Here is a 19,994-nt window from a genome sequence, read left to right as displayed (position 1 = left end):
CGTCACGCTGGCCAGCCCCAACTGCTAGCCCGGCCCCAGGGCAGGGACAGGGCACAGCCCCGGTGCCCCCAGCTCCGGTGGCCTCCGCTCCCGTCCTCCCGCCATCCCCCAGCCAGCGCGGGGCAAGCGGGCAGCGATGCTCCGTGGGGTTTTGCCGCCGCACCATGCTGCCTGGCCACGCGGCACGCTCAGGAACTGGCAAAATTAGCTGGGAGGTAATTTTTGGCCGTGTTCTCCCTCATTTGCAAGCCAGAGCCGCTTCTCCAGGAATTCCTATTAAGTGCTATTAGCTCCCAATTAATAGGCGCTGGCGGAGCGCGGCCCGGGTGGCCGGGGTCACCTGTCCCTCCTCCAGCGCTTGAACCTATTCTGGCAGCCCGGTGGCGGCGGGTGCCTCCGCCGGGGCCCTGGCACGGGGCTGCCCTGCCTCCCGCCAAGGCTTCCCGACCCCGGGACCCCCGGTGCCCGCGGGCGGGGGTGCTGCCAACCGGTGCCCCGGGTCCTGCCCTCCCCGGCCGGTGCCCCGCGCCCAGCCTCGCCCAGCGGTGCCCGGGTGGTGCCCGGCGCGGGGCCCCGGGGCGGCGGGGCGGGGCGGGGCGGGGCCCCGGGGCGGCGGTGCCGGTGCCGGTGCGGGCCGGGCTCACGTTACGGCGGCCCCATTGGCTGCGGCGGGGCGGGGCGGTGCCGCCCAGGCAGCGCCGGGAGGCGGCGGGCACGGCCGGGCGCTCCGCCGCGCTCCGCTGCTGCTCCGGCACCGCCACCGGCACCGGCACCGCCACCGGCACCGGCACCACCACCGGCGGGACCGGGCGCGGGGCCGGGTCGGGCATGCAGAGCGCCCGCCCGGACGCCTGCCCGGGCCAGCTCGGCGCCGAGCGGGTGAGTGCCGCCACGGGCACCGGGAGGGACCGGGGGCCACCCTGCCCGCGCCCCGCCGCCCCGCCCGGGCATTGCCGTGATGTCAGGGCGCTGGCAGTGACATCAGCGCCGTGACATCATGCGCGAGGCCAAGGCGGCGCGGGGGACGTGGGCGTCCGGTGGGACGCGGGACACCGGTGGGACACGGGTGGCGGTGGGGGCACGGGTGGCCACGGGACGCGGGTGGCCAGGGGCCACAGTGCCCGGCCGTCAGGGTGCCAGCAGCACCGCCACCCCGGAGCTGCCACCCTGCCACCCGTCTGGGCCGCCCGAGGGGGCCGGCGGTGACAGGGTGGCCCAGCCGGCTCCCCTGGGCCTGCCGCACGCCTACCCGGCTCCCCGCACCGGGTGTGCCAGCGTCCCCGGCCAACTCCGGGACGGGGCAGCTCGGAGCGGTGGCACGTTGCCAGCAGGGCTGGCCAAGGGGGTCCCAGCCAGCGGGGACCAGGACAGGGACTGGGACGGGGACGGGGACAGCCTGGCCATCAGCTCTGTTAGGGCCGGCCGGAGGGCGCTGGTTTACCGGGACGGGGGAGCAATCCCTCCTGCTCGCTCGGCTTCCCGCGGCTCCAGCGCGGAAAGGAAAGCGGACGTAACACCCTGCTTTTGGGTTCAGACAATAGGAATTCAAGAGCGAGGAGCGGCCCAGCTGCAGGAGCCAGCCGTCCCTTCCAGCACCCGCCTGGCCACACTCTGTTCGGCCCCGGCCCCCCACGCTCCCTGGCGCTTTGGGGGGGCTCTGGCCCTGGGTGCAGGCCTGGCTGCACCCTGACGTCACCCGGGGTGTCCCCGGCTGGAGGGCACAGGGTGGGTGGGGTGGCCCTGCCAACGCATGGGGGGAGCGCCCCGCCCCAGCACCCGCGGGTGCCCTGGGGCTGCAGCCGGCCCTGCGCCACCAGCGGGGTCCTGCCGGTGGGGTGTCCCGGCTGCCGTCCCACCGGGACGGGGGGAATTGAGGGGCTGGCGGGGGGGCAGCAGGGCGCCCGGCTCCTACGTGCCGTGGCCCTGTGTCATTTCCCGCAGGCACGGCCGGGGCTGGGTGCCTGCTTGCTCACCCGACATGCCGCTGCACGCCAGCCGGCTCGGCGCAGGAGCCGCAGGAAAGCGGGGCCCGGGGCTGCAGGCAAGCTGAGACCTGCGCCCCACTCCCCGCTGCACGCCCGGCTCTGCGAGCAAAGCCCCCCCGAGCCAGGACTGGGGGGCACGGGGTGGCCGGGGGGTGGGATGGGGGGTTTGTGGTGCTGGCAGGGGGAAGCGGGGATGACAGCGCTGACCTGCCCTTTCCCCACAGTGGTGCCGGCGGGAGGCAGGGGCGGCGTCGCGGGCCCACATGCCCGGCACGCGGCAGGCGCCGCAGCACCCCGGAGGGGCGCCGGGGCCGGCCCCCCGCCCCCCATGCCCCCCGCGCCCCGGCTCGGCAGCGGACTCGGCCTGCAGCCTGGAGCCGGGGGGCGAGGAGGAGGACGGGGGGGGCCCGGCCGCCCGCTCCCCCCCAGCCAGTGAGCGCAGCCTGGAGTTCGACTCGGGGTACTCAGAGGCGTCAGGGGGCACATGGCGGGAGGAGGAGGTGCCCGTGCGGCGCCGGCACCCGCCGCCCTGCCAGCGGGCGCACCGGCTCTCTGCCGGCCCCGCTGCTCCGCCGCCTGCCCCCGCCCGCCGCGCCCGCCCCAAATCCACCTCAGACGCCTGCCTGGAGCAGTGGCGGGTGCTGGAGCCCAGCGACACGCGGGACTGGACCGTGGCACTGCTGTCACAGAGCCGGAACCGACAGCCCCTGGTGCTGGGTGACAACTGCTTCGCTGACCTGGTGGAGAACTGGATGGACCTGCCCGAGGTGGGCGCCGAACCCCGGCGCCGAAGCCCTGCCGAGCCCTCCCGCCGGCTGGCCAAGCCCCCCGCCTTCCTGCTCAGCCTCTCGGGCAACGTACGCCGTAAACTGGCCAACATGGCCCGGCCTCGGGGGGCCGAGAGTGCCCGGCCAGGTGGCCGTGAAGCCACCAAGCGTTTCTCCTGCCCGCTGGGGCTGGGGGGGCAGCCCAAGGGCGCCTGCTTCCACCAGTCCCACAGCAACATCGCCCAGCTGGCCACGGACTTCCACCGCTTCACTGCCCTCATGAACAGCCGCAGCCGCCAGCCCATCATCTGCAACGACGTTATCGGCTACATTTAGCCCTGCCTGCCACTGCCCGCACCCTCCTCCGCTGTAAATAAACCCCGGTTTTGTACGGTACGGGTGCAGCGATGTTTATCAAGGGGGGCTGCCTGCACCCCGGCTCCAGGCAGGGGCAGGCAGGGGATTTTTGCAACATGGGCCAATGCATCCTGCAGCTTTTATTGCATGGGGTGGGGGGTGCCGGCCCCTCATTCAGGGTAGGGAGCAGAGGAGAGGGGGACAGGTATCTTCATCCTCAGCATCCTCTCCCTCGCACACATACAGCAGCTCCAGCTCCTGCCGTGGTGGCTCCCCGGCATCCTTCAGGTTCTCCGATAACCTGTAGCAGGGAAAGGGGATTTTGGGAATGCTGGCTTGTCCCCCGAGGCTGGCCAGGAGCCCTGGCAGGGCATTAGGCCCCTCCGGGGCACCCGGCTAGGCTGGGGGGATGTAGGGGCCAGCAGCGAGGGGCCGGGCAGGGGTCCTGCCACGGGAAGCGCTGCCGGCAGGATGTTTATCCAGCAGCTGGCTGGGAGCTGTGCTGCAGCTGGAGCAGCTCAGGATGGAGGGAGAGGGGTCTGGCAGCGCACCCTGGGGCAGGATTGGGTCTCGGAGATGGGGACCTACCTCTGCGCCCGTTGCTGGGCCCGTGTCTCTTCGTCCTCCTCACTGTTATAGAGCACAGTGTGGTCGTGCAGGAGCATGGTCACGGTCCAGCCGTATGTTCTCTGCAAGAGGGGTTGTCAGGATCCAGCCCTGCACCCCCCAGGGTGACCCGGCTGGGTGCTGCCCACACCAGGCTCACCTGCAGCCAGTCCAGCACCTCCTGCACCGTCATCTCCTGCCCGTCTGCACCAACTGCCCGCAGCTCCAGCCGGTCCCAGCAGCTCCACTCCCGCCCACCATACTGCAAGGGGGAGCATGGGGTAGCAGCCGGCACTGGCACCCCACATCCCGGCTGCCCAGCCCCATGGCACAGGGACTGCTGGGGCACAAGGGCTGGGGGACAGCAGGGCAGGAAAAGGGACAAAACTGGGGGCAGGGGGACAGGGGTACTGCAGGGGGACGGGGGCACTGGGGAGCACAGCCATCCCCCCAGCACTGCAGGGGCCAGGGCTGGCGTGGGGCCGGCGCTGCCCCCAGCCCCGGGCCAGGAAGGGCGCACAAAGGGCCATTGAAGCACTGCCCAGCTCCACACAATCGCCTCTTCTCACGCCCGCGGCCCCCCGACCCCAGCTCCGGCCCGAGGGGGCCAGTGAGGCGCCGACCTCACGGCCGAGGGCTGGATGCGGCCCCGCGCCGTCTGGCACGGCTGCCCTGCCATCTGCCCTCGCCGCAGGCAGCGCCAGCCCCTGCCTGGTGCTGGCCCCGGCCCTGCTCGGGAAGGGGTGTTCGCACCTGGCTGCTCTCCCCTCCTGCCTTCTGCTGCCTTCTCACCTCCTGCCTTCTGCTGCCTTCTCACCTCCTGCCTTCTGCTGCCTGCACTTATCCCACCGGGGTGGAAAGGGCTTAACCCCATCCTCACCAGGGCGGCAACTGCCCAGCGCAGAGGGAATGCCACTGCCCACCCCAGCGCCCTGGAAAGTGCATCCCTCCAGCTGAGGCTGCCCCCATGGTGGGCTCCCCAGGCCCCCCAGGTCACGCCAAGCGGGCCTGGGGGACATGTGCTCCCACCACGGCCAAGCGGCCAGGCGCAAGACGTCACGCCAGGCACCCTCACCGTGGGACGTGGAGGTGCTGGGCGCTGCTGCGGGGACCGGAGGGCACGGCCAGCCCCAGCAGCATCCTCCACCCAGGGACGGTGCCAACCCGAGGGCACGGTGGCCAGGACAGCACAGGGCTGGGCAGCCCGCGGGGTGTGAGGGGGCCGTGGGGCGGCCAGGCAGCCCGAAGCGGTGCTGGAGCCGGCGCAGGAGGTGGAGGCGCCTCCCTCCCCCTCTTCCTGCCCCCGGCCCTGGGCCCCCCGGGCCAATCTGGTTCCAATCGGCGCTTCCTGCCGCGCCGGAAGGGCTGCCTCGCACGCCATAAACCCCCAGACAAAGGGGCCTCTATCGCCCAGACGGTCCCAATCTGGGCCTGCCCCCGCCCCCGCTCTCCCTCCCCGGCAGAGCGGCTGCAGCCCGGCCCCCCACCACCACCGGGACCCCCGGCCCCGCTCCCCCCGGGCGGCCCTTCCCGGCCTGGTGCCAGCTGCTCTCTGGCTGCTGCAGCTGGTTTCCATAAGCCAGATGTGCGTGGCTGCCGCGGTCCCCCACCCCCTGGCCGTGGGGCTCGCCGTGGGGCCCGCTGTGGGGCGGCGGAGCTGCCTTAGCCCCACGGATGCTCCAGAACATCCTGGTTGGGCCCAAAACCGGGGTGAGCGGGACGGTGGTAGCGGCTCGGTGCCAGGGGGGCAGCCGCAGGAAGGAGCCTGTTCCTCGCTGCCTGGCGGCGTGCCCGGCCCGCCGTGGCACCCAGCCCCGCTTCCCAAGCCCCACGGCCAGGGCTGCCCCTCCTGCACAGCTACCTCCTCACCCCTGGGTCCCCCTGGCATTGCCCCACAGTGGCTGCTGCCGGGAGCTGGGACACCCCAAGACTCCCGGGTGTCCCCCAGCTGCCCTGCCCCAGGGAAGAGGGTCCTACCCGGTAGGTGGGGGGTGGCAGGGGCTGGATGCGGAGCAGCAGGCAGTCAGACAGGCAGAGGTTGCTGTTGCGGTAGTAGCTGATGTCCTGGCACCCCCACACCAGCTTGTAGACCTCCAGGCACGCCAGCCCGGCCACGGCCGCTGTGGTGGTGATGATGGCGGGCACAATCCGCCCTGCGATCCGCTTGCTCTGAGGACAGGAAGGGTGTCACTGGCTGCCTCGCATGGGACAGGGACCCCTGACCCCGTGGGCTGTGCCCCTCACCGTCAGCCAGTCGGCAGGGGGGATGCCGTAGTTCTCCGCACGCAGGTTGGATGCTGCCGTGATGAAGTCCATGTGGATGTTGTTGTCCTGCAGGGAAGAGCATGGGCACATCAGTTTTCTATGGGGACACTGGCGTCCTGTGGGGACGCGCAGCCACCAACCCCCCAAGCTGAGCAGGGCCACCTGCCCGGCCCCGGGTACCTTCTCGAAGTGGATGGGCTCCATCAGGGGCACTTGCACCTCCTCACTCCCAGCCAGCTCCTGTCGCCGCTGCACCAGGTCCTGGGTGAGCTCTGCCAGCCGCCTGTGGTCTGGGGGCACAGGGACCCCTGGGGTAGTACCCCAGCACAGCGGCACTGTGGGGGCACAGCACAGTGCCCCCCGTCTCGGTCCAGGTCCTCCTGGGTGCTGGGGCAGGGATGAGCAGCACTGCAGCCCCACTGCCACCAGGCTGGACCTGAGGACATGACCCGGGGGACTCAGGGGCGTGGGGAGCCTCACCCACAGGTGCCTGTGCCTCCTGCTCATCCGTGAGGGGGATCTGGAGCCCCTCCCGGGGCTCAAAGGGTGGCAGGACCACGCTGCGGAGGATGGTCTGGGTGGCCGCCCGGTCGTTGCACGGTGGCACCTTGTGCGCTTGGGCAAAGAGGCGGGCGGCAGCCAGGATGTACTCCAGGTGGGTGTCCTGCGGGGGCAGAGCGCCCGGGCAGCCGGGGCGGTCCACAGGCCCACACGGCCAAAAGCTGCCTGCTTTGCCCCGAGGTGGAGATGGAGGTGCCTCTCCTCCTCCTCCTCCTCCTGCAGCAGAGCATGCGTGGGCTGTCCCCAGCAGCGCCCTGGCTGACCGAGGGACAGGGACAGACCCAGCCCAGGACCTGGTAGCCCTGGACAGGCGGTGGCAGATGGAGCATGACTATGGTCTGGCATCCACCATACCCCTGGCACAGGCTCAGCTGTCCCCCCGCACTGTCCCTGGCAGGGGGCCCCACAACTCTCCCGTGCACTCACATTGTCGGGGTTGAACGTCAGCGGATGGGGACAGCTCCTGTTCCCTGCCCAGAAGGGGACACCCGGGCTGGCTTCCTGGCACAGGGAGAGCAGAGTCAGGCCTGGGGACACCATTCCCCTGCCTGCGGTGGGGTGGCCAGCAGAGGGGAGAGGGTTCGGGGGGTGCCAGCCCCATGGGTGCCGGGCTCACGTGCTCCGGGGGTAAGGTGTGCAGCAGCTGGGCGATGGCATCGTGGTAGCGGCTCTGCCAGTGCCGGCGGGCCCAGCGCACACAGTCCTCCCAGTCCTGTGGCCGCTCCCACAGGCTGCCCAGCACTTGCTCCAGGACCTCCAGGGCCTTCTTGGCCGGCAGCTGCTCCAGGAAAGCCGGGTCTCTGCAAAAAAAAAAAGGCACTGCTGCTACTGGCCTGGGAGCAATCCTGTGGGACACCCTGGGTGGGACGTGTTGGTCTGATTCTCCTCTCCGCAGCCCTGGCAGCGGCGGGCAGTGCCCCGGCAGGGCTGGCAGCTGCTTCCCCAGCGCCACTCCCCCAAGCCCACTCACTCCATGAATCGGTTGATGTGCTCTGCAGGCAGCTGGAAAAGTCCCTCAAACTCATCGCGGGCCCACTGTAGAGGGGAAGCAGGGGTTAAGCACTGGGACAGCTCCCCCTTGTGCCCCCTGGGACCCCCAGCCCAAGCCCAGGGGGTGGGAAAGTCCATGACAGGGCTGGCCGAAGAGCTCGGGCTGCCAGCAGGAAGCAGCTGGGGCCATATCCTGCCCGCAGCCCACTGCCGGGCCATGGCCAGAGGGGGAAACGGGAAAGGAAGACAAAGGTGCCAGGGCTTCTTCGCTGGGTGCTGGGCCAGTGCGGCACAGCCTACCTGCAGCGTGTGCTGGATGGTGGTGGGGAAGTACCGCAGGGTGCAGAGGGGGAAGGTGCCATCCTCGGGGGTGCCAGCCGGCCCCAGTGGCTTGGTCACAGGGGGCACCATGGCCAGCACGTTCCCCCGCGGCCCCTCCGTGCCCGAGTCCAGCAGCGGTGTGAGGCAGCGGTGGCAGCGGCTCTCCAAGTAGGCACCTGTGGGGAGCCAGGGGTGCTGGGGAGCCAGGGGACACATTCGAGGGTTCGGCCCCTTTCCCCTCCCCAGCACTCACGGGCCTCCAGCGTGTCCAGGGCACTGGCAACGCCATCCAGGCGCCGGAAAAAGTTGTCCCCATAGAGTGGCTCAGTGGCAGGTCCCACCTCGTTCTGGTGAGCTGTCACCCTGACATTGGGGTTCATGCGCCGCACAGCTGCTGCGGCCACCACCGACTTCGGCTTCTGTCAGGGCAGAGAGGGGATGGGCAGCTCTTCCCTGCCCCACAGCCCCGGGGAGCCCCCAGAACAGCCAAGGTGCCCTTTGAGGGGAGCTCGGCCCCTGCCTCATGGTGCCTCACCGATATATCCACCGAGCGGTAGAGGAGCTGCCGATGGAGGTTGGAGAGGGCAACGGTGTCCATGTCTGTGACAGTGAGGTCCCCGCCCGGCCCCGCTGCCAGCCCCATCATGGCAAAGTTTTTCAGCAGCTCGCAGCCGATGGCACCAGCTCCCACCTGCCAGGGCAGAGCTGCTGCAGCTCCCTCTGCACTGGCCGGCTGCTCCACAGCCTCTCCCGGCGCCGCAGCACCCACCCCGGCTCACCACCAAGTACTTCTGGCAGCCCAGCTGCTCCTGGAAAGCGGCTCCGAAGACGGCGATCTGGCCATCGTAGCGAGAGCCCCTCTGCCGGCACAGAGGAGCTGTGTGAGGGCAGGTGGCCACGGTACCCCGGTGCCCAGGAGGGGCTCAGCTCACACTCTCACCGGGGCACAGTCCTCCTCCGTCAGCTGTGCGGCCCCCTCCACCGCCAGGCACTCCAGGGCATCGAAGTACAACCACTGGTCCAGGGGCAGGAACTTCCCGGTGATGGCCTGGGGCGAACGGGACCTGTCGGTTCCGCAGCCAGCAGGGTCCCCCCGTACCCCAACTCAGCCCTGCTGCCTGGCCCAGCATCCCCAGGCAGGCAGCAAGTGCCCTCTCGTGGTCACCAAATGCCGCCGGACAGCCGTGCAGAGCATGACCAGCGGGACCCCCGGGCCGGGACCCCCACCCCACTCACCTTCAGCACCTCCTGGGCTGCCAGAGCCCCGACGATGGCGGCCACAGGGCACAGGTCCCCAGCGCTCACACTGGCGAAGGCTCGCACGACATCCTCATCCAGGGGATCCTGCTGCACCCCCAGGCTCTGCGCCAGTTCCAGCACACGCTCGGCGTCCGCCTGTGGGCAGAGGGGTGAGGGCAATCCTGGGCAGGGTGGCGAGAGGCCGGGGGGACCGGGCAGGGGCAGGACGGGGACTCACTGGTGCCCTGGGCCGGGGCAGGCGGCCCTGCTCCCCGCAGAAAGCGTGCAGGGCCTGGAAGGCAGCGTGCAGGCTGCGGCTGCGTGGCAGCTCCTCTGGAGTCGCCACACGGATCTTGGGCTTTGCCAGCGCCCAGCGCAGGGGCTCCTGCCGGCACAGCGCCAGGGCTCAGGCGAGCGTTTCCCCAGGGCTGGGGCACGGCATGGTGCGGCGGTGTCCCAGCTTGGGTGACAGCACCGTGGAGCCAAGGGGGGACTTACGTAGGAGTGCACCTGGGGCAGCCGAACCTGCGAAACCAGGCCCCCGCGGAGGTAGGGTGAGAAGGAGCTGGTGTCACCGATCTCCAGCCTTGAGGCATCTGGGGATGAGATGGGGGACAGACATCACAGTCACTGCCAAGGACCTGGTGAGTTCCCCAACCCTGGGCCGGGGCAGCCGGGACCCCCTGGGGGCTCACCCAGCACGCGCACAGGGACAGGCTCCTGGCCGTTCAGCTCCGCCATCCCCTCCACGCCAGAAAACGTCACCAGGTCACCGTTGCAGAAAAGGTGGCCGTGGCTGTCCTCTGTCCTCGTGTATGTCACCACACCTGGGTTGCCCTGAGGAGGGGAAGGGACATGAGGGTGAGGGAACTGACCCAGGTGGCATAAAGCCACCGGAGGAGGCAGCGGCGGTTTGGGGGAGCCTGCTGAGACTGCCCTCCTACCTGGGAGATGTGCTGTACGGCGGCACACACCGGGTCCCCTTCTGCTGGGTCGTCAACGACGAAGCGCTCCCCAAAGTCGCAGAACAGCTGCCTGGAGAGGACCGATGGGGTTTTGCTGGAGGAGTTGCCTCACCAAGCTGCCCAAGCCCTGCCAGGTCCTGCCTGGGCCAAGCAGCCCCGCCAGCGGGACGGGGACACGGGCTGAAGAGCAGGGCTGGGGGCTCTGGGGACAAGGTGACCTGGAGCCAGTGGCAGAGACGCCTTACCCCGCCAGCCCCTTGGCGTCGGCCACAATGAAGCAGATGCCCTGGGCATGGCAGAAGTCCCCAACACGGAGCTGCTCCTCCAGCGGGGCCTCAGTCAGCACCACCACCTGCGCCAGGGCCGTCAGCGGGTGCCACCGTCCCGGGGGTCCCCGGGGCATGAGGGTGTGGGCTTACCTGGAAGGAGGCAAGGAAGGCCTCCGACAGCTCCCCGGTGTGAGCTGTCACCACCACACCAGGGTTCAGCTCGGCCAGGGCCTGCTGGGATGCCTCGGCACGATTCCGGCCTACATCACTCTCCCCCAGAAGGAACTGTGGGGTGAGCACATGGCGGGGTACCCCGCGGGTTTGGGGGTGCTGCTCACCACAGCAGAGCGCTCCACGAGGCCCTGTCCGCACTGGTGGGGGCCCTCTGCTGAGGACCATACCCATGACATGGGATGCCCCATGAGCCCCCCCCCCGTGATGATGAGGGACACCCTGCTCCATACCCATGACAGGGACCTCCCACTCCACGCTCCTTACCAGGACCCCCAACCTGTACCCGTTACTGAGATCCCCCCACCCCGTACCCATACCTGCAGCAGGGATCCCCCAGCTGCACCCACACCCATTACCACGACCTCCACCCTCACCTGTACCCACTACTGGGACCCCCACCCACCTGTACCTGTGCCCATCACTGGGGCCCCTGTCTGTGCTCGTACCCGTTATGGGCACCCCCATCCATACCCACACCCGTTACTGGGAACCCCATATGTACCTGTACCGGGACCTCTGCCCATACTCGTACCCAGTACCGGGACCCCCGTCTGTACCTGTCACCAGCATCCCCACCCACATCCGCACCCACTCGTACTGGTTACAGGGACCCCCACCCGTACCCGTGCCCGTGGCTGGGCCCCCCGCCCGGCCCCGCCTGTACCTGATGGGCACGGTCGGCGGTGGAGGCGGCGCCGCGGTCGTGCAGAACGACGCGCCCGGTCCCCGCCAGCACCAGCGCCGCCGCCGCCTGCGCTCCCGGCCCGCGCAGCCCCGACACCAGCACCGCCGCCCCGGCCAGCCGCCGCGCGCCGCCACCCAGCACGTACCTGCGGGGCAGGGACCGTCAGCAGAGCCCGGGGAGCCGCCGCCACCCCCCGGTCGCGGTCCCGGTCCCGGTCCCGGTCCCCGCACGCACAGCTGCCGCGAGTACAGGGCCTCGTCGCCGCTTCCCGCCATGGCGGCCACGCCCCCCGCCAAAGCCCCGGCCCAGCCCCGCCCCCGAGAGGCGCCCGTCCCGGAAGGCCCCGCCCCCGGGAAGTCCATTCCCGAAGGCCCCGCCCCAACCCCGCGCCCGGAGCCGATCCCTGAAGGCCCCGCCCATCGCTGAATCCCCGCCCCAGCCCCGCCCCCGGGAGCGGCCCATCCGCGAGGGGCTCTGCCCGCCAGGACGGCCCCGCCCCGGGGAGGCCCCGCCCCCGGCGCAGCCATGGCGGCGGCGGGCTGGCAGGGCCCGTGGCGGGCGCTGGCCGCGCTGGGCCGGGAGCTGGCGGCCGAGTGGGCGGCGCAGGACGTGCGGGCCGCGCTGTGCCAGCTGCTGCTGCTCTGGCTGGGCCTCAGCCTGCTGGGCGTCCGCCTGGCCTGGCGCGCCTACGGCGGGGCGGTGGCCGCGCTCTGCTACCGGACGGGGCCCGTCGCCCGCCGGCCCCCCGGCCCCGGCCTGAGCCCCGGCACCGCCTCCGGGCCCGGCCCCGCGCCCGCCCGGCCCCGCGCGCACTCCCTCTCCCCCGCCGGCCCGGCCGGACGCAACGGCGCCGCCGAGCGGCACTGCCCGCCCCGGTGAGTCCCGACCGCTACCGGGCCCGCCGCCGCCACCCCCTCCCCCGCGGCCCTGCCGGCCCCGGCCCGGCCCGCGCCCTCCCGCCTGCACCCCCGGCCCGGTGCGCCCCAGTGAGCTCCCCCCCCCCCCCCCCCCCCCCCCCGCCCCAGCCCAGCGAGCACCCTCCTGGCTGCGCTCCCGGACCAGTAAAGCCCAACGAGCGGCTCCCCAGCCCCGTCCGGGATGTGCCACCGGCCCAGCGCACCCCAGTGAGGGCCCCCCGGGCCACACCCCCAGACCAGTGCACCCCAGCAGGTGCCTCCCTGCCCGCACCCCTGGACCAGCACACCCCAGGGAACACCCTCCCACCCATGCCCCCAGACCAGTAGAGCCCAGTAAGGGCAGCCCCAGCCCTGCCTGCCCCACCCAGGCAGGCGGGTGCGCCCCCCCCCGTGCCGGGGTGCTCCCCCAGCCCTGCTCACGCTGCCCCTCTCTTGCAGGGAGGGCCCGGCGGCGGAGCCGGCGAAGACGCACCGGGAGTGAGCAGCACCGGGACCGCCGGGCACTGCCCGCGCCATTAAAGCGCTGTGCCGCACCCGCCGCCCCTTGCTTTGGCACCCGCCGCCGTCACCAGAGGGGAGGCCAGGAGAGCGGGGCGGGGGCGTTTATTGGGGCCGGGGTGCCGTGCCCGCGGCGGGCGCTGGCCTCACTTGGCCATGTAGTACTGGGTGGGCACAAAGGGCATCTTGGTGACGAGGGCTGGGTGCTGCTTCTTCCGCACCTCAACAGTGAGCGCGGTGCCGGCCCGGCTGTGCGCCGCCTCCACGTAGCCCATGGCGATGTTCTTGCCCAGGGAGGGCGAGGGGCAGCCGCTGGTCACCGTGCCTGGGGACGCGGGGAGGTGAGCAGGGGCTGGCAGCTCCAGCCCCCTCCCCTGCCATGGGCGCAGCTCGGGGCTGTGCCCGCGCCAGCCCCCACCTACCCACAGGCGTGCCCTCGGGGCCCAGGATGGCTGTGTGGGGACGGATGGGGGGTCCCACCGACGTCAGCCCCACGCGCTTGCGCTTTGGCTTCTCTTTCACTTGCGCCATGATGATCGCTGCGCCAGGAAAGTCCATGGCTGTGCGCCGGCGCTTCCCTGCGGGGCAGAGATGGGCGAGGGTTGGCAATGCCCACCCGGTCGCCTTACTGGTCCCCGTACTTGCCCCCCCGGCCCATCCCGAGGAGGAGGTGGCGGCGGACGTGGCCCCAACCTACCCAAGGTCCACAGCAGCCCAGCCTCGGCAGGCGTGGTGGTCTCGTCGATGTCGTTGCCGTAGAGGCAGAGCCCGGCCTCCAGGCGCAGGCTGTCCCTGGCCGCCAGCCCCGCCGGCCACACCTCGGGGACACCCAGCAGCTGCTCGGCCAGCTCCACCGCCTGCCCCGCGGGCACTGAGATCTGCGGGGGGACAGGGGCAGGGGCAGCGGGGCATGGCCTTCCCCTCCCTTGGTACCGCGGTGAGGGGGTGCCGGCACAGCTTCCCAGGGTACCTCTACACCATCCTCGCCGGTGTAGCCGCAGCGCGTGACCCGACAGCCCGGCACACCAAAGACCGTCGTGGTGATGCTATTCATGAAGGAGAGCTTGGCTAGGTCGTCCGACAGCCCCGCCTGCAGCACCCGTGCCATGGAGGGACCTGGGGAGGCAGGTGGCTCTGGGGGATGGCAGCATCCGGGCAAGCGGGGGGATGTGGGGAGGGCACTGACATCCATCGGGGGAGGGCAGGCCCACGTGGAGCCCCCCGCTACCTTGCAGAGCCAGCAGCGCGTTGTCTGACACCTCCAGGTGGACATCAGCGCCGGTGCCCCGCAGCTCGGCTGCTCTGCCCTGCCGGGGGGACAGCAGGCTGCTAGCGTGGGGGCCGGGCTGGTGCCAGCCCCGCACGTGGCCGCGGCCACCTCGCCCTGGTGCAGCCACAGACGTCACCAAAAGGTGGGAGGACTCATTCCCACCGCACGTCCCCACCTCCCGCGGGGCTCGGGCAGCCCCGTACCCTCATGATGGCCAAGTCCTTGTCGGCGCAGCCGGCGTTGGACACCACATAGAGGTGATCTTCCGAGGTGTTGGTGACGATGAGGTCGTCCACGATGCCGCCCCTCTCGTTGGTGAGCAGCGTCAGGGTGCCCTACGGGACGCGGCCCTCAGGAGTGCGGGCAGGCTGCCTGTGTCCCCCCCCTGGCCCCCCAGGGACCTCTGACCCCGCCGGACGCCCGGTGCCACCCCGGTGCCCTGTACCTGTCCCAGCTTCAGCTCGGCGATGTCCCCCACCACCAGGCTCTCCATGAACCTGACGCGGTCCCGGCCGTACACCCGGGTCTGGAAGGGGCCGGGGGGGGCTGTGAGGCGCTGTGGGGGCCCCCCCCGGCCCCGGCGCCCATCCCGCCCCGGCTACCTGCGGCATGTGGGAGACGTCGAAGAGGGAGCAGCAGCGGCGGGTGTGCAGGTGGGACTGGAGGTGGCCCTGCCCGTAGTGCAGCGGCAGGCTCCAGCCGGCGAACGGCACCATCCGCCCACCGCGGGACCGGTGCAGGGCGTCCAGCGGCGTCCGCTTCAGCCCCTCCTCGGCCCCCCCGGCCCCGCTCAGCGGCGCGGAGCCCGGGGGGCGGCGGGGCAGCGCGGCCCGGCAGCCCGCCCGCAGCATCCTCCCTCCCTCTCTCCCTTCGTTTCGCTTCGCTTCGCTTCGCTTCCCTTCCCGGCACGGCCCGGCCCGGCCCCGGGGCCCCTGGGACATGGAGTCCGCCCGGCCCCCGCCCCGCCCCGCCCCCGGCACCGCCTCCCCCACCGCCCCGGCCCGGGGGGATGCTGGGTGCGGGTCCTGCCCGGCCACTGCCCCCCCCCCCCCCAAAAGACACAGGCAGACACAGGCAGGGCCAACGTAGCAGCTTTTAGTCGTGACCGAGGCTCTCCCCGCCCCGCCGCGGCACCTCCTCGGCCCCCCGAGCACCCCCTTGTCTTGCCGGCAGGGCCGGCGGCCGCTCCCCAGGGCGGAGGCTGGGGGGGGGAGCCGGGCTCTGCCCGCGGCAGCAGCGCGGGATGCGCCAAGAGCAGAACAACTGCGGCTGGAGGGCACCGGCCTGGGAGAGGCTCAGGGGGGGGTGCCGGGGCGGCAGCGCTGTCCCCCACCACCAGCCAGCGCTGGAGGAGTCGGGGAAGGGGTGCGGGGAGGGCCTGGAAGCCCCCCCGAGCCGCAGGGGGGACGAAGGTCGATGCAGGAGCGCAAGAATCCGCCTGGGCCCAGGGAGTGCGGAGGAGCCGGCTCCGCGGGGCAGCACCGGCGGGGCTCACGTGTAGGAAAGCAGGTTGATATCGTAGCAGCCGTCCACCTGGAAAAGAGAACAACCGTTGGGCCCTGCATGGCACCATCGCTCTGCCGGGATACCCCACCCCACCTCGCAGCCCCTCCGGGAGGGCTCCCCCGCGACGCCGGCGGGGTGCTGGGACTCACGTCGAAGCGCCCGATGCGGGCGGCTGCCTGGCGAGCCCGGATCACCTCCGTCAGCACCCACATCTGCTGCACCTCCGTCGACACCTTCTCCGGGTCGGGGAGCTCCTGGAAAGAAGCGGGCACGATGCTGTGGAGCGGGGATGACCCGGATGGATGGCCCCGGGCTCAGGCAGCGGTGCGGCCGCGTGGCTGCGCCCCCCCGGGAGCAGTGACGGTGCCCACGCTGCCGACCTGCCGGTGGTTCCCCAACGCAGGGGGAGCAGGGCCCCGCTCTAGGAAAACAGGCAGCTGGGGGAACGGGTGACCCTGAGCCGCAGGTACCGCGGTGCCGACACAGCCTGTCTCTGCTGGCAGGCGTCCAGGGCGAGGACAGAAAGCAGATCACTGGCTAATCATTAAAAACCTAATCGCACAGTCCAGAGTTTCCCAACAGCCTCCCTCCACGGCACTCCCGGGGCCTGGTGACAGAAAACCCGCTGCAGGCGCCGGTTCCCTGGGACCTTTAGCCAGGCGGGACTCGCCGGCTCAGCAGCAGCTCCCCAGGCCAGGGCAAAGCTCTGTGCTGCTTCTCCCCTGCCCGGCCCTGCCCACGGCACCGGGCTGCTGGTGGGTGCCTCACGGTGATGCTGGGAACAGCCAAGCCCAGAGCAACCCCCAGCATCGCCCCCAGACCACCCCTTGCCAAGGGGCACATGATCCCAGCGAGCAGCAGGGGACTGGGGTGTCCCCCCCAGCCTGCCAGGCAGGGACCGGAGTCCCAGACCTGCCGGGGCTGGCAGAGGCCTCGCTGCCAACACGGAGGAAGCTCCGTAGCACCGAAGGCCGGCGGCAGAACGGCCCCGGTGGTGCCGGGTGGCGTGGCACGGCTCCCGGCCCAGCCTGCTCCTACCGGCAGCGGCAGCGGCTGACTCAGCAGGTTCCCGTGGGCGAGCCGGCTGCCCACCCCTGCCCTGCTGGGCCCGGACTTTGCTCCCCAAAGGCCAGGCAGATGCGGTCCACAAGCTGTAAACATGCGCCGTGGCTGCAGCCGCCCTCCGCCCACGTGCTGCCCTGGCTGGGTAACGTGCTCCCCACGGCGCACCCTCTGCAAAGCGCCGGGGAGCAGCCAGGCCACCCCGTCCCCACGCGTCCCACCCGCCGGCTGGGCGACGCTGCGCACCCACTGCTCCCACGGGGACGTTCCTGTCCCCAGAGCAGAGGGCAGGTAGACTTTAAGTGTCACCTCAAATCGCACATCCCTATGGAGATACTTTGCTTCTGAACGCTGTAAACTACTTCCAGCACAAGGCAGGTTATTTTGGGGCTCCACAGCTATTCCTGGTGGGGACTTGGAGCCGATGGGGCAGGGATGGGGCCAGCAGCCTCACAAGGGACACTTGCACCCGTGACTGGCACCCCACGTAGGTCCCTCCTTCCCCCCAGGACCTCAGCCAGGATCACTCACCCTGTGTAGGCTGGCTGGCTGCTCCGGAGGGGTCAGCTGCGAGAGCCAGGAGGGGAAATCCTTCTGGGGGCTCTGAAACAGATCCAGAGGGTCACACCAGGGTGTCCCCGATCCCACCTCCACCTCTCACACCATGCAGCGTGCTGTGGTTTGGAGCCCACGTTATATTGCTATGGATATAAGTGTCACTTTACTGTCATTAAAGGGAATTTTGAGTTTTGAGCGGTTGTTTGCAACCAGTAATTTGCTGCAGCAATCTCCAGCTCCATCCCACTGCCCAGACAAACATCCACCTCTGGAACGGCTGGGGCTGGCTGGAGCAGTCCCTCCCCCGGTCCCCAGCACACAAGGGGACCCCAAGTGCCCCAGTGAAGGACAAGGACTTGGACCCACCCCTCTGTGTACTCTGGAGGGAGTGTGAAGCCCCCAGAGCTGCGGGGAGCAATGCCAGGATGGTGGCATGTCCTGGACACCCCTGCCTGTGCCTGGCAGGGAGGGCAGCACCGGCACCCACTCACCTTCTGTCCAGGAGGGAAAATCTGCAGCTCCTCGATGGTGAAGTGGAGCCAGACCGGGGAGGGCTGCCGCAGGATGAACCGCACCGCCGTCACCTGGTCCACGTCACACAGCATCTGCCGGGGCGAGGAGACAGGGAGGGGGGGGCTGTCACTGCAGGGGCTGGCCAGGCTGCCGCTGTTCCGGGGCAACTTTTGGGATTTCCTCCCAAAAAACCCCCAAGCCGCCCCAGATGGAAGGAGCCTGAGGGAAACGTCACCTCACGGTGGCTGTGTGGGCAGAGCGGGGCACCGGCTGGACCAGCACGGGGACCCTCGCTGCTGAGAAGGGCTGGCAGGGGCCGGCCGGCACGCCGCTGCCGTGGGGGGCACGGTGGGGCATCGGCACAAGGCCCCAGGGAGCGGGGGCCACCCGGGGGTGTGGGCAAAGAGGGGCGAGCCCCAGGGGCGCGGGTGATGTCCCGGCCGTGCCGACCTGGTGGCGGTGGAGGGAGAAGTAGTCCTGGGAGCCCTCCTCGGTGTGCGGGCAGGGCATCAGGCAGTAGTCCCGCAGGCAGGTCACCCAGCGGCGGGAGCCGGGGGGGCCGGGGCGCTGCACCCGCACGCTCAGGAAGGCCGTGTAGAAGTTCCTGAAGACGATCTCGTGCACCTGCGGGACCGGCGGCCTCAGCCCCAACACCGGCATCCCGCCCCCCATACCGGTACCGGCATCCCACCCCCCCCGCCCATGCCGGCACCCGCACTGCCATCCCCCCGCCCCGCATCGGTACTGGCACCGGCATCCCCCCCATACTGGTACCAGCAGCGGCATCCCCCCTGCTACCGGGACGGGCAGCAGCATCCCCCCGACAACACCGCGTGCTGCCCCTGACGGTACCCCGGCACCGGCATCCCCCCCCACCGGCACCGGCCCCGGTACCACCCTCAGCATCCCCCCCACCCCCCATACTGGGACCGTTGCCGTCCCCGGCATCCCCCCTCCCGCACCGGGACCGGCACCACGCCCCCCACCGGGGCCGCCCCCAGAATCGCCCCCGGCACCCCCCGCCCTGGGCCGGGCCGCACTCACGTCGGCGGCGGCGCCGCGGGGGAAGCGGAGGTCGATGACGGCGACGCCGGGCCGCGCCGGCTCGGCCCCCCCGCCCAGCTGGAGCGCGGCGGCGGGGCGGGGGGCGCAGGGCAGCGGGGAGCGGCCCTGCCCCGCGGGCGGCCCCGGCCCCGGCCCCGCCGCTCCCGACATGGCGGCGCCGCGCGGCCGCCGCTCCTGGGCGGGGCCGGGCCGCGCGCGGGGGCGTCACGCGCCGCGCGGGCCGGAAGCGGGAGCCCCCCTTCCGCCGCCAGGGGGCGCCGCGCTCCCGCCCGCTCGCTCCAGCCCGCCCGGTCCCGCGGCGGCGGCAGAGGCAGGGCGGTAGTAAAGCACACGGTTTATTGACTCCGTACGGTTCTGTACACAGCGCGGAAACCGCCCCCGCGACGCCCACAGCAGAGCCGGAGGGGAGGAGGGGAGGGGCGAGTGACACCCCCCCCCCCCCGCCTCCCTCACGGCCAGCACGGAGCGGCCTGGGAGAGCCCCCCGCCAGCGGAGGCGGGGCCCGCGCCCACCCAGCCGCTCGCCCGGGCCGCGGCACCGCGCCGACCCCCGAGGGAGGGGGTCGGTATGGCTCGGGTGTGCGCTGGGACCCCCCCTCCTCCCGCCCCCCCCACCCCCCCCCCCGCTGCACAGGGGTTATTTCTCCTCCCTCCCCAACGTACCCCAAAGAACGCTCCGGGAAAACACAAAAGTAAATCCATGCTTAAAATGATTTAGCGCGAAGGAGACGAAAAATAATATCTCTAAAGTGAAGGAAGAGGCGGCCGAGGGGCAGGAGGTGGCCGGGGGGGCCCCGCGGCTCAGCCGAGCTCGGCCCGCGCAGGGCGGTGGGTCCCAGGGCCGGCACTAGGAAGCTAAAGCTCGTACAAACTGCTGGCAGCGGTACACCGGTTTTTAAGTCTTTTTTTAATAAAACAATTCGAGGCTGTATCAAAAATTTAGTAAAAAATTAGATTTGAGAGTTCACTGATTTTTTTTGACTATTAACTATTCTGGCTTGGTGGTTTTTTTTTTCCTTTTTTTTTCCTTTTCCTTTTTTTTTTTTTTTTCTTTTTAAAAACTTTTTATCTTTTCCAACAGCGTCCGGGCGCGGAGCAGCCGGGAGGACGTGTGCAGCCCGGAGCCGGGGGCCGTCGAGGCCGTTCTGGCACGGCTCCCGAGGAGTCGTTGAGGCAGAGATGGGCACCGCACTATGGAGAAAACACTCCACCGTCGCCAAAACACCTCGCGGGGAGGGGGTTTTGCTTAAAAAAGACCACCCCAACCTCGGCGCTTGCCCTCCTGCGAGCCCCCGGCATGGCGCTGCACCCCGAGGTGTGGGCAGCTGCCCCCGCGCTCAGCCATAGGTACCCCAAGCCAGT

General features: G+C 70.8%; 5 protein-coding genes across 11 annotated transcripts; 2 read left to right on the top strand and 3 right to left on the bottom strand.

The window, feature by feature from the left end:
* Positions 1 to 698: 698 nt before the first annotated feature.
* On the top strand, positions 699 to 3,148 carry INKA1 (inka box actin regulator 1). The gene is made up of 2 exons (XM_074879639.1): positions 699 to 879; positions 2,210 to 3,148. Exons 1-2 carry the CDS (start codon positions 829 to 831, stop codon positions 3,086 to 3,088), a joined length of 930 nt encoding a protein of 309 aa, XP_074735740.1. The 5' UTR covers positions 699 to 828; the 3' UTR covers positions 3,089 to 3,148.
* An 80-nt stretch (positions 3,149 to 3,228) lies between these two features.
* On the bottom strand, positions 3,229 to 11,540 carry UBA7 (ubiquitin like modifier activating enzyme 7). Of its 5 annotated transcripts, XM_074879634.1 has the most exons (24): positions 11,479 to 11,540; positions 11,224 to 11,389; positions 10,476 to 10,610; positions 10,302 to 10,408; positions 10,036 to 10,126; positions 9,787 to 9,928; positions 9,590 to 9,687; positions 9,330 to 9,476; positions 9,089 to 9,247; positions 8,793 to 8,900; positions 8,632 to 8,712; positions 8,388 to 8,543; positions 8,106 to 8,271; positions 7,832 to 8,028; positions 7,512 to 7,576; positions 7,158 to 7,341; positions 6,968 to 7,042; positions 6,461 to 6,644; positions 6,161 to 6,270; positions 5,960 to 6,046; positions 5,693 to 5,884; positions 3,876 to 3,977; positions 3,698 to 3,798; positions 3,229 to 3,410 (listed from the first exon to the last, which is right to left on the bottom strand). In XM_074879634.1, the coding sequence occupies exons 1-24, from the start codon at positions 11,517 to 11,519 to the stop codon at positions 3,284 to 3,286; spliced, it is 3,021 nt and encodes a 1,006-aa protein (XP_074735735.1). In that variant the 5' UTR covers positions 11,520 to 11,540; the 3' UTR covers positions 3,229 to 3,283. The 5 variants fall into 5 exon arrangements, 4 of the variants coding, with proteins under 4 accessions (XP_074735735.1, XP_074735732.1, XP_074735733.1 ...); XM_074879631.1 differs by lacking the exon at positions 3,876 to 3,977 and having other exon boundaries at positions 11,479 to 11,520; XM_074879632.1 differs by lacking the exon at positions 9,330 to 9,476 and having other exon boundaries at positions 11,479 to 11,520.
* A 193-nt stretch (positions 11,541 to 11,733) lies between these two features.
* TCTA (T cell leukemia translocation altered) lies at positions 11,734 to 12,694 on the top strand. Its single transcript, XM_074879640.1, has 2 exons — positions 11,734 to 12,119; positions 12,600 to 12,694. Exons 1-2 carry the CDS (start codon positions 11,770 to 11,772, stop codon positions 12,640 to 12,642), a joined length of 393 nt encoding a protein of 130 aa, XP_074735741.1. The 5' UTR covers positions 11,734 to 11,769; the 3' UTR covers positions 12,643 to 12,694.
* Positions 12,695 to 12,747: 53 nt separating this feature from the next.
* On the bottom strand, positions 12,748 to 14,883 carry AMT (aminomethyltransferase). 3 transcript variants are annotated; one of them, XM_074879635.1, is made up of 8 exons: positions 14,532 to 14,881; positions 14,375 to 14,455; positions 14,133 to 14,264; positions 13,888 to 13,966; positions 13,630 to 13,775; positions 13,357 to 13,537; positions 13,082 to 13,237; positions 12,748 to 12,984 (listed from the first exon to the last, which is right to left on the bottom strand). In XM_074879635.1, the coding sequence occupies exons 1-8, from the start codon at positions 14,868 to 14,870 to the stop codon at positions 12,806 to 12,808; spliced, it is 1,293 nt and encodes a 430-aa protein (XP_074735736.1). In that variant the 5' UTR covers positions 14,871 to 14,881; the 3' UTR covers positions 12,748 to 12,805. The 3 variants fall into 3 exon arrangements, with proteins under 3 accessions (XP_074735736.1, XP_074735739.1, XP_074735737.1); XM_074879638.1 differs by lacking the exon at positions 14,133 to 14,264 and having other exon boundaries at positions 14,532 to 14,883; XM_074879636.1 differs by lacking the exon at positions 14,375 to 14,455 and having other exon boundaries at positions 14,532 to 14,882.
* A 125-nt stretch (positions 14,884 to 15,008) lies between these two features.
* NICN1 (nicolin 1, tubulin polyglutamylase complex subunit) lies at positions 15,009 to 18,798 on the bottom strand. The gene is made up of 6 exons (XM_074879630.1): positions 18,613 to 18,798; positions 18,019 to 18,192; positions 17,547 to 17,660; positions 17,029 to 17,100; positions 15,585 to 15,689; positions 15,009 to 15,462 (listed from the first exon to the last, which is right to left on the bottom strand). The coding sequence occupies exons 1-6, from the start codon at positions 18,781 to 18,783 to the stop codon at positions 15,421 to 15,423; spliced, it is 678 nt and encodes a 225-aa protein (XP_074735731.1). The 5' UTR covers positions 18,784 to 18,798; the 3' UTR covers positions 15,009 to 15,420.
* Positions 18,799 to 19,994: the final 1,196 nt, after the last annotated feature.

The sequence above is a fragment of the Strix uralensis genome, chromosome 10 (genome assembly GCF_047716275.1).
Source record: "Strix uralensis isolate ZFMK-TIS-50842 chromosome 10, bStrUra1, whole genome shotgun sequence".
NCBI classification, from domain to species: Eukaryota; Metazoa; Chordata; class Aves; order Strigiformes; family Strigidae; genus Strix; species Strix uralensis.
Note: the sequence above shows the minus strand (reverse complement) of the source record. Positions and strands in the feature narration are given on the sequence as shown.